This window comes from Pelmatolapia mariae, linkage group LG14, assembly GCF_036321145.2.
Source record: "Pelmatolapia mariae isolate MD_Pm_ZW linkage group LG14, Pm_UMD_F_2, whole genome shotgun sequence".
Taxonomy (NCBI): Eukaryota; Metazoa; Chordata; class Actinopteri; order Cichliformes; family Cichlidae; genus Pelmatolapia; species Pelmatolapia mariae.
Genome location: NC_086239.1, coordinates 25,032,987 through 25,044,281, shown reverse-complemented (window position 1 = coordinate 25,044,281; position 11,295 = coordinate 25,032,987). Strand labels below are relative to the sequence as shown.

At 39.8% G+C, this 11,295-nt stretch overlaps 2 protein-coding genes across 2 annotated transcripts; both read right to left on the bottom strand.

Annotated features, from left to right (window-relative positions):
- Positions 1 to 253: 253 nt before the first annotated feature.
- On the bottom strand, positions 254 to 4,118 carry LOC134640590 (extracellular calcium-sensing receptor-like). The gene is made up of 6 exons (XM_063492499.1): positions 3,925 to 4,118; positions 3,447 to 3,744; positions 2,436 to 3,230; positions 2,118 to 2,345; positions 1,813 to 1,936; positions 254 to 1,170 (listed from the first exon to the last, which is right to left on the bottom strand). Exons 1-6 carry the CDS (start codon positions 3,999 to 4,001, stop codon positions 254 to 256), a joined length of 2,439 nt encoding a protein of 812 aa, XP_063348569.1. The 5' UTR covers positions 4,002 to 4,118.
- A 3,693-nt stretch (positions 4,119 to 7,811) lies between these two features.
- On the bottom strand, positions 7,812 to 10,998 carry LOC134640858 (extracellular calcium-sensing receptor-like). Its single transcript, XM_063492900.1, has 6 exons — positions 10,793 to 10,998; positions 10,379 to 10,664; positions 9,439 to 10,263; positions 9,114 to 9,344; positions 8,858 to 8,981; positions 7,812 to 8,725 (listed from the first exon to the last, which is right to left on the bottom strand). Exons 1-6 carry the CDS (start codon positions 10,996 to 10,998, stop codon positions 7,812 to 7,814), a joined length of 2,586 nt encoding a protein of 861 aa, XP_063348970.1.
- Between the last annotated feature and the right edge of the window lie 297 nt (positions 10,999 to 11,295).

Below are 11,295 nucleotides of genomic sequence, written 5' to 3'. Positions count from 1 at the left end.
TTCTCTTCAAAACTCTCTGTTTGTCAATCATAATATGCTCTTTTTTTTAATTAAATCATGCATGTTAAAGGCAGACATTGTTAAAATATTTGCTTAGTCATTCTGACCCAGCATATCTGAGCAGTGTGTTATGTTTGCATTTTTGCATTCTCTGCTGGTACAAACAAACCCAGCACAGACGCACGCACACACACACACACACACACACACACACACACACACACACACACAATAATTATTTATTTATTTATTTTCATGATGGCGATCGTGGAGCACCCTTCCCCATCATGTTCTTTTTCGTGTTCCTTTCTGGTTTCAGTAAGATGATATAACACTTTGGGAAAAAAATGCAAATCAGCAGTCCAAAGCTGGAGGCAAGAATAGCAAATATTTCTACAGCAACACTGAACTTCCCCGGAGAGCTGACATATGCTGGAATAAATGTGATCCACACTGCACAGAATATTAGCATGCTAAAGGTGATAAACTTGGCTTCATTGAAATTATCAGGCAGTTTTCGAGCTAGAAAAGCAAAAATGAAACATAAGACAGACAAAAGTCCAATGTAGCCAAGCACAGCCCAATAGCCCACAGATGTGCCCAGAGCACACTCTAAGGTGATCTTGTCTTTAAATTCCTTAAAATTCTTAAATGGAAAAGGAGGCGAAACTGTTAACCAAATGATACATATAATAACTTGTATAAGAGTAAAACTTGTAACACAGAGTCTCTGCTGTGCGGGTCCAAACCATTTCTGAACATTACTACCTGGACGCGTTGCCCGGAAAGCCATCAAAACAACCATTGTTTTCCCCAGAACACAAGAGATGCAGAGCACAAAGGTGATCCCAAAAGCTACATGTCGCAGCATGCAGGACCATTCAGAGGGCTGACCAATGAATGTCAGAGAACACAGGAAACACAATGTCAAAGAGAAGAGCAGCAGGAAGCTCAGCTCAGAATTGTTTGCCCTCACAATAGGAGTTTTCCTGTATTTGAAGAATATTAATGCCACACCAGTAGTCATGCATGTTCCAAATAAAGATGCAGCAGTCAGGAGTGCTCCCATAATTTCTTCATATGACAGAAACACTGCTTCCTTCTTTATGCACGTGTCTCTTCCTTCATTTGACCAAAATTCAGGGGGACATCTCAAACAGGTAACAGAATCTGCAAATTAATGTTAATACAATGTTAGAATTCTGGAGATTTATTAGATTTATGCGTTTGAATCTACTTTACAGCATATTATACTCACTAGCACACTAACTACTACTCTACATTAGTCAGGCTACAGCTAATGCTACACAATGAGAAGATGAGAAAAAATGTGTTGACAATGCTTTTGCGCAGTCAGTATGAAAAATGGTAAATAAGTAACTTCAAACATCGTTGGCCATGTTTCAGTAAAACTGACACTGATTCTGAACAAACTGCAGCATCAAGAAATTACATGCTGTGGTATGTAGCAACTGGTGCTGGAACAATAGTGCCAGTTCTGATATATACATATTACAGCCTGTCTCACACTGCTCAGCCTTTCGTTTTTGCCATCTTAAAAAAAACGAAAGAAAAGATATAGAAAAACACAGAGGTTTGAAGCAGGGAGTGTGCTCATATTATTCACAGTAGGCTGAAACAGCCCCATATCTCACTCTTCATTTACTTTATTTATAGAAAGAAAGAGCATCATTATTAAAATTTCTGAGGGGTTTCCTCAATGTTGCGAAAGAATGAAAAAATATACTGGAACATGAACAGTAATATTGCTTGTAGTTCAGTTCTTAAGTTTTTATTGAAATATTGCCACACCTGTAATGTTGCTGATTTCTCCCTCTGCACATCTTATACAGTCGTAGCAGCAAACAGGCCTTCCTTTCTGGAGAACCTTGCGTGTTCCTGGGGGACATTTTTCACTGCAAACTGACACAGGCACCTGTATGAATAAATGTACAATAATAACCATGGATAAACTGCATGTATGATGATCTTTACAATCATTTCTTAATTTTATATGCATGAAATTCAAATGTTTGAAAATAATAACACCTGGTTATAATTAATTCTTTATTCTTAATAAGCTTATTATTTGTATTTATTGTTTATTGATCATTCACCTGCTTTGAGTTTCTTGCCCAGATTAAAGAGTTATTTTGCAGAGTCAGCTGTTTGCCTGGAGGAAGTGATGCATCATAAAGGCCAACTGTCACAAACTCCACAATGCCGTTTTTTCTTGGCTGCCAGTTTATAATTTCATACTTTGCTGCTGGATCTCCATTCTCATCAAAGTAAACCTCATCTCCTTCTTTTGTTTTGAAGTAAATTTTTAGAATACGCTGTAAAATCTAAGAAGACAGGCAGTCTGTTAATTTATTGAATCTCATTTTGTAATACAGACAGCACAACTGCTACTTTTTGTTTAAATGTAACCTCACCATGAATGGATCTAGTTGCACATTTTTCTCACATGTTTTATTACAGCTGAGGATATTGTGAAGGGCATGGGCCACTGCATACACTCCTTTATATACATTGTTAAAGATAGGCATGAGTGACATATCAGTGAAACTGTTTTTAACCCCAGTAAGATCTTCATGTCCCGTACACTCTCTCGGATTTTCTGCTGTTGACTTCAACTCCTTGAACTTACAGTTAAATAATGCCTCCCAGAACTCAGTAAACAATTCATTATTAGATGAATTAAGAAGTTTCACATTCAGCATGAACTCCTTCAGGCCAGTGACGTGTGATTTGGGAATGGAAAGACCAATGGCACCATCCAGTATGTGATGTATATCCATTTCTGCAGTTTGAGAATCAAATATCCAAGACTCACTGCCTATCCACTGATAACCAGTGAGGTTGTTGAGAGAAAACTCATGTAATAGCACATCCATATCAAAGTGGGACAGAAAGCCAACAATCACCTTGGAGGTTGAAGCTTTTATAATGTCAATGATCTTTTGAATTTTTTCATAGGGATCTGTCCTAAAAAAAGATACAGAATATTCCAGACAGATGCCCAGCTGCTGTGCAGTTTCTGTGAATGTTGCCATGCCTTTATTTCCATAATCATCATTGGTTCGAATAGCTCCAACCCAAGTCCATCCAAAGTACTTTACTAAATAGACCAGGGCTCTGCTCTGGTAGTAGTCACTGGGTATTGTTCTGAGGAAAGATGGGTACTTGGTTTTGTCACTGAGACAAGCACATGTGGCAAAGTGACTCATCTAAGCAAAAAAAAAAAAAGAAAAAAAAGAAAAGAAAGAGAGATTATAGTCACACTGACCATTAAAAATCGAAAAATAAAATGTTGCACACATCCACATTTAATTTCAGTTTTCACTGTGTTAAGCACATTATATCCCCGCAAAGAGGCCTATCTAAAATGGAAAAATACAAAGAAAGCAGAACATTTAAAGAGTCACATTAGCTATCCTACCCACCATTGGTATATAAAATGGCCCAATTACGGTAGCTATTGCCATGCAAGGAGAGGAAGAAGTCTCTCCCATTATAGCTTGCACTTGTGCTGGTTTGGTACAAGGGGCCTCAGGTGCTGTGAAAATAATTTGATTACCATTCATCAAGGCTAGTGCAACTTTTATGCCTTGGGCAATGGAACCACAAGTATCATACATTTTATAGCCCAGAGAGACTCCTGGCAGTAGGTCTGTACTGTTATTAATCTCCTCAATGGCAAAAAGCATCGCCTGGGCGACCTGAAATTCCCTGAAATTCAAACTTCATTGAAAAAATGAAAAAGTTGACATAAAGACAATAGATTACTAACACATAAAATACTGAAATCAGTCAGTTATATGAATATAGAAAAACAAGATAAAAGCAAGAAATAAAAGGATGAATTGTTTTATGTCTTAGATCATTCATCCATTTTAAATTTATTTTTATAATGTTATTTACCTCGTGCATTGTAGTGGCAGTGGTTTCTGCATGTAGGTATCCTTTCTGTCATTCCAGCTACTGTGAAAAGAGAACATCCCCCCCAGTATAATGTCCCCATCCCTAGATAACTGGGGATTCTCAGGATCCCCTCTTCGTATGCACACAGGTTCTTTAGCCTGAGAGAAAGATGCCACCAGTAACAGTTGGAAAAGTGCCCACCCCTGTTCTGGCCACTTCTGTGTAAATGACATGCTGTCTGTAAAAATTAAACCACTGGGTGGCATTGCAAGTAACCTAGTCTAAGTGAAACATGCAGACTTTATTTATACATTTTGAAGCAGCAAAAATGAATAACAGAACCATCATGCTTCTTCTAATTGGAAGGAAAAGGTGGGGCCAGAGGAGTGGCACTGCAAATCACTACTGAATTATTGTAAATGTCCTCTCTGTATTACCATGCCCATAAATTCATTGTTTTCAACTTTCATTGATTCAGATGCAACATAATATTTATCATTTCAATAGGTTCATGTAGATTCAAGAAAATCAGACTTTTGTGAGCCTGATAAAGTTAGCCATATGATTTCCTTTCCTTTTACTTCAACATTTTCAATTGGTTTTTCAATTATTTGCACAATAGGCAAACAGGAAGAAAAAAAATCAGACATGTTTTTATTCTGGTTTATACAGCTTTTGAGGAGTGAAGCTGTTCAGTTCACTTCAGTTTAACTCAGTTGATACCTATTTAGTCTCAATCTCAGCTTGATTCATTAAATTTTGTAATCCCAAAAGGTTGTTTCTGTTCATCTGGATGTTTTCAGTTATCCAAGTGACTTCAGTCTCAGCTGACTGCAGGTTTCCCCAACCTTATAAACAGAAATATGGGTGTGCTATGGGTTCCCCAGTTTCACCTATTGTGCCCAATTTGTACATGGAAGAAGTGGAAAAGAGGACTTTGTTATCCTACCCTGGAACACCACTAAGTCATTGGCTCAGGTATGTGGATGACACCTGGGTGAAAATCAAATCTCAGGACGCACCACAATTCACGGATCACATTAACTCGGTGGACCAACACATCAAATTCACCAGGGAGGATATGAAAAGTGGCAGGTTAGCCTTCTTAGACTGTGAGATTTCCATCAGTAGTGGGGGGCATTCAAAAGCTGATCAGTACCATAAACCTACGCATGTGAATCAGTATTATATATATTTTAAGGTCTGACTCTCATCATCCACTGGAGCACAAACTGGGTGTCATCAGGATGCTACAACACAGAGTGAACACCATGGATGTTTGTTGCCTCATCCTGGACCGTGGTGCTGACAGTCACCAGTCCCCGGCCTCCTTCCTTCCGCTTAGCGTACAGCCTTAGGGTGCTGGACTTGGGTTGAAACCCTCCATGCATGGTCAGAAGTTTCCTGGTCTTGATGTCAGTGGCTTCTGTCTCCTCCTTTGGCCAGCTTATTATCCAAGGAGGGTACCTGATCACAGGCACATAGGTGTTGATAGCCCGGATCTTGTTCTTACCGTTCAGCTGACTCCTCAGGACTTGCCTGACCCTCTGCAGGTACTGGGTGGTTTCAGCTTTCCTAGTGGCCTCTTCATAGTTCCCACTTGCCTGTGGGATCCCCAGGTACTTGTAGCTACCCTCTATGTCTGCAATGTTGCCTTCTGGTAGTTCGATCCCCTCAGGTCTGACTACCTTCCCTCTCTTTGTTATCATCCGACTACACTTCTCTGGTCCGAAGTGGCTGTGCATTCCGATGTCATTGCTGTATATCCTGGTGGTGTGGATCAGTGAATCGGTGTCTCGTTCACTCTTGGCATACAGCTTGATGTCATCCATGTACAGGAGGTGGCTGACAACTGGTCCATTCTGGAGTCGGTATCCGTAGCCAGTTTTGTTAATGATCTCACTGAGAGGGTTCAGGCCTATGCAGAACAGTAGTGGGGACAGAGCATCTCCTTGGTAGATCCCACACTTGATAGTGACTTGTGCTATGGGCTGGAAGTTGGCCTCTAGTGTTGTCCGCCACATCCCCATTGAGTTCCTGATGAAGGCTCTTAGGGTCCTGTTGATCTTGTATAGGTCTAGGCAAGATCCAGGTGTGGGGCACTGAGCCATAGGCATTCTTGTAATCAATCCAGGCAGAGTACATGTTGGTCAGCCAAGTCTTGCAGTCTCGGCTGACTGCTCAGTATACCACTAGCTGGTGTTTTGCGCCTCTGGTGTTCTTGCCAATCCCTTTCTGTGCCCCACTCATGATCCTATCTTTCAGGTCATGTGCCAGTTCATCTTAGCCGCTATGATGCGTGCAAGAAGCTTCCATGTGGTGCTGAGGCAGGTTATTGGCCGGTAGTAGGATGGGACCGGCCCCTTCTGGGGGTCCTTGAGGATCCGGACTGTCCACCCTTCGGTTTTGGCTTTCTGGGTGTCTCTCATCAACAGGCTGCTTGTTCATTTGTGCTGCCAGATGCTCATGGAGTGCAGTCAGCTTCGCCCCTTGCCATAGCATGTGCATTGTACCTTGTCAATCTCTATTATTCTTATAATTCTCAATTCTTATATTTTGCTTTGTTTCTTATGTTTCTTGTATTTTGCACACCACTGTTCCTTGTGAAGTTTGCACACAAGAATTTCACTCACATGTACAGTGTACCAGTGTACCAGTAATGTGAAGTGACAATAAAAGTGATTTGATTTGATTTGATCCTGGACAGGGAGGAACGCTGGTTTGAGCGGGAAGTCAAGGGAGGCCATTTACGTGAAAAGGGAAAGATCATCTCTGAATCAACTCTCTGTGAATTGTACTCATGGCCATTGATCATTGGTCTTTGATCAATGGTCTTTGATCAGTAGTTGTTGATCAATACAACTTTTGTAATAAACCATCAAGATTTCCATTGGACCCTATTCCTACAAGACTGCTCACAGAAGTCTTACCACTACTTAATGCTTCAATCTTAAATATGATCAGTCTATCTCTATTAATTATAATTATTAATTAATTAGGGCTATATGCCCTAGTCATTTTCCAGGGCAGTAATTAAACTATTACTTTAAATGTCATCACACGATCATTTGAACTAATCGAAGGCCAATCTCAAGCCTTCCTTTTTTCAATTATTTAAAAAAGATTAGTTGTTAAAGAGCTAACCGATAATCTGCAGTGGGATAGTTTATTGAAAGAGTGATAGTCATGTTTCAGAACTCACCACAGTAAAGAAATAAACCTCGGCTCCTGGTGGCTTCCCATGATGCATGTAGTGTTTTTTTCTGCACACACCTTTTTTCACTCACTATGTGTTTATACACCACTCTGCATTTAATCATTAGTTATAATGCATCTTTGGCTCTCTTCCACAGGTTGTTTGTTAAAGAGTGTTTTTTCCTTATCACTGTCACCAGGTGGTTGTTGAATTGTTGGGGTTTTCTCTCCATTATTGCACAGTCTTTACATTATATTATATAAAGTACCATGAAGTGACTGTTGTTGTGATTTGGCACTATATAAATAAAACTGACTTGAATTAAATGGAATTTTGATACATGCACAGTCTTGGAGTCTGTCATTATTCACTTTTTATGGGTGCGCAAAATAACACAATGGAACATTCAGAATTTATCAAAACTTTATTTGTACAAATATTAATTTAGGGAAAGAAAAATGTAAAAAAAAAATCAGATTTTGTTGGGAATATTTAATATACGATATAGAGCTTGTAGGAAGGACTATAGTTATTTGCTTCTTTATTTCCTTCTTTAATGTAGTGAATCAGCATTTGTTTTTGAAACAATTAATTGCTGTGTTTTCTTAGATGTCAGTGGATTTGAATTATTTGAACAATATTTAAACTATAGAAGGGACATATTCAATTTTGTTGTTTTTTTAGCAACCTCTCAGATCGTTCTTGAGGTCCCTTTACTCATCAGGTGTTTCTTTGTATTGTTTTCAGGTTTTAATAAAATAATGTAACACTTTGGCAAGAAAATGCAAAATAACATTCCATAACTTGAGGCCAGAATAGCAAATATTTCCACAGCAACTGTGAATTTCCCAGGAGAACTGACATAAGCTGGTATAAAGGTTAACCACACTGCACAGAATATCAACATGCTGAAAGTGATAAATTTAGCTTCATTGAAATTATCAGGCAGCTTTCGAGCTAAAAAAGCAAGTACAAAACATAACATAGCCAGAAGCCCTATGTATCCTAACACAGTCCAGAACCCTACAGGTGATCCCAGGGCACATTCAAGTATAATTTTATCTTTGTAGTAGTTCATATTTTTGTAGAGGAATGGTGGGTTTATTGCTAACCAAACTATGCAAATCAAAATCTGTATGAGAGTGAATACTAGAACACTCAGTCTTTGCTGTACATGCCCAAACCACTTCTTAACATTACTGCCTGGAAGTGTAGCCTTGAATGCCATTACAACCACTATTGTTTTCCCCAGAATACAAGAGATGCAGAGCACAAAAGTTATGCCAAATGCGGTGTGTCGAAGCATGCAGGACCACTCGGAGGGCCGGCCGATGAAGGTCACAGAACACAGGAAACACAGAGTCAAGGAGAAGAGCAGCAAAAAACTGAGCTCAGAGTTGTTTGCTCTGACAATAGGAGTGTGTCTGTATTGGAAAAATATTAGGGCTACAGTCATTGAGATGCACGCACCAAAGAGAGAAAAGGAGACCAACAGTATACCCAATAATTCTGTGAATGTGAGGAACTCAATAGCTTTCATTTCACACTTATTTCTCTCTTCGTTGGACTTGAATTCAGGAGGGCATTTGTCACATTTCACTGCATCTGAAAACATAAATATCTTCATGATGTTCAGCACATACATCTTTAAATAGACCAGTAAAGTGCTGGCAGTGATTTTGCCCAACAGAAACACAATGAGCACAAGAGTAAAGGCTAGAAATCCAGCTGTCTCACTTGTAGTGTTGCTGAACTCCCCATCAGCGCAGGTGATGCAATCAAAACAGCAGATTGGCTTGCCCTTAACAAAAGCCTGACTGGTCCCTGGCAAACAACTCTTACTGCAAACAGACCTTGGCACCTGCATTTTAGTTACAATATTAAAAACAAATTACTTCCAGATTTACAATTGTATACATTTAGTGTGATTGTAAAAGATCAAGCGTCAGAACTTTAGGGTTAGTAAGGAAGAGTATTATCTGTGTTGTTTTACCTCGAAATTCTCTCCTGCCCAGATGGCTCTCACACCTGCTTTCATCTTAAACTCCAGACCGTCAGGCTGGGATGCATCATAGTAACCAATTGTCTTAAAAAGAATGTAACCTTTTCCATCCATCTGCCAGTTCACCAATGCATAACGTGCCACAGGTTCACCTAACTCATCAAAGAACACTTCTTCACCAGTCTTAGTTGTAAAATTGACCTGCGTTAGGTAATGCAGTACCTACAGACAAACACTAATGTTATCTGACTATGTAACAGTAGTCATTAAAAATAACATTTTGCATTTAGGCACAGTACTTTCTTTTTATGTTTACCTGCCATGGTTGTACATTTTTCGTATCAGCACAAGTATTGTTCTCAAAAGGCTCCCTTTCATCTTTGCAAGTAAATAGCATATGTAGAGCATGAGCAACAGCATACGTGGCTTTGTATACATTATTTAGCAGGCTGGCATCTGACACATCTGTGAAACGTGTCTTCACATGCAGGAGAGACTCCTTTCCAGTGCAGGCTATTGTCAGATCTTCAGCATGAGTCTCTGTTTGAGGAGACAGGTCGCACCTGAACACTGTCTCCCACAACTCCACAAGGCCCTGATTCCCCGGTATGGTGGAAGGCCTGCTGCTGGCTAGGAACTCTTGCAGTCCAGGAATGAGAGCATTTAATGCTGCAAAGCCAACTGCCCCCTGAACCACAGCGTAATTTACTGGAGAGGCAATATAACGATATGTGATCCAGCCTTCACTCCCAACCCACTGCAGGCCTGTCAAGTTCTGAGCATGAAGCTCTTTAAAAAGTATGTCAAGGTCTGTGCCATCAGCAAATGCCACTATTACCTTAGAGGTGGATTTCTTTATAATATTTACCACATCTAAGAACCACTTCCTTGGATTAGTTCGGTAAATGGCCACTGAGTACTCAACACACACACCTTCCCTTTCTGCTGCTTCCAAGAAAGTGGCCATACCACCATTCCCATAATCATTATTAGTTCTGATAGCTCCTACCCAGGTCCAGCCAAAATGTTTCACAAGCTTTGCTAATGCTTTGCTTTGGTAAATGTCACTAGGTATGGTTCTAAAAAAAGAAGGATAGTCTCTTCTGTTGCTAAGACATGCACAAGTAGCTGAATGACTGATCTGGAAAACAATAACATGGTTAAATGTCATATTGAGCATTGAAGACATTTAATGAAGATTATTGCATCTCAGGAAGTTTATGTGTGCATAGAGCATGCATGCCCCCAACACTCACCACAGGTATATGGAATGGTCCCATGGTGCGTGCAATGCCTATCGTGGAGGTGGATGTGGTTTCTCCTATGACAGCATGTACGTTGGAAAGTTTGTTACAGCTCCCTGCTCCACTTTCATATCTATTCATCAAGTTTAGTGATGCCCTAATGGACAAAGGTATACTGGGGCAGGAATCAAAGATCCTATAACCAAGTGTCACTCCTGGCAGCAACTCTGAGCTGTTATTAATTTCTTCTATAGCAAACATCATAGTGTACGCATACTGAAGCTCTCCTGGGTCCAGTCTGAACAAAGAAGAAGGACCAAAGTTTTCATAGCAGAAATAAGCAAAGATGAAGATTATATTTAAAATATAAACAAAATTCCATATTGGAATAGGATTTATAGATAAATTATTTCATCCCAGTCTTACCCTTCACACTGGATTGTTCCTGGATTGACTTCAAAAGTTGGATAAACAGTGATGGGGTTCTGATGGAAAGAAAAAATTCCTCCAATGTTGATTTCTCCCTCCTTAGAAAACTGAGACAGTTCTTTTGTCCCATATGTCTGACACAAAGGCTTCCCTTCTCTCACAGCCAGAAAGGAAAGAAGTAGTAGGTTGGCTATCAGGAGCATAGTTCCTCAGCTGAATGCTTCCTAACAAATGCTCAAAGACAAACCTCCTCAACACTGCTTTTAATATGACTTTTATGTCACAAAGCCACAGGGACTTATGGGTGACAGCTGTGAATATTGTCTTTGTCTCTACCAATGATATTGCTTCTGCTGTGACTGACCAGTGAATAGGCATGTTAATGGGCTTAGAGGGCCTCCTACGAAAGTAATATCTTCGCATTCAACATAACCACTCCTTATACTAAGTTATTATTGTTTATTACATATTCCATCTGTGGTTCACATTTTAACATCATA

Bases quoted from the DNA above. Each gene is read 5' to 3' on its own strand.
- LOC134640590 (XM_063492499.1), bottom strand. From the start codon at position 4,001: ATGTTCTCTTTTCACAGTAGCTGGAATGACAGAAAGGATACCTACATG. The intron at 3,231-3,446 runs GTGGGTAGGATA...TTTTTTGCTTAG, and splicing joins GGCCATTTTATATACCAATG to ATGAGTCACTTTGCCACATG. The intron at 1,937-2,117 runs GTGAATGATCAA...TTATTCATACAG, and splicing joins GGGCAAGAAACTCAAAGCAG to GTGCCTGTGTCAGTTTGCAG.
- LOC134640858 (XM_063492900.1), bottom strand. From the start codon at position 10,998: ATGCTCCTGATAGCCAACCTACTACTTCTTTCCTTTCTGGCTGTGAGA. The intron at 10,665-10,792 runs GTAAGACTGGGA...TTCTTTGTTCAG, and splicing joins GGAACAATCCAGTGTGAAGG to ACTGGACCCAGGAGAGCTTC. The intron at 8,726-8,857 runs GTGAGACAGCTG...TTATGTTTTCAG, and splicing joins GGAGTTCAGCAACACTACAA to ATGCAGTGAAATGTGACAAA.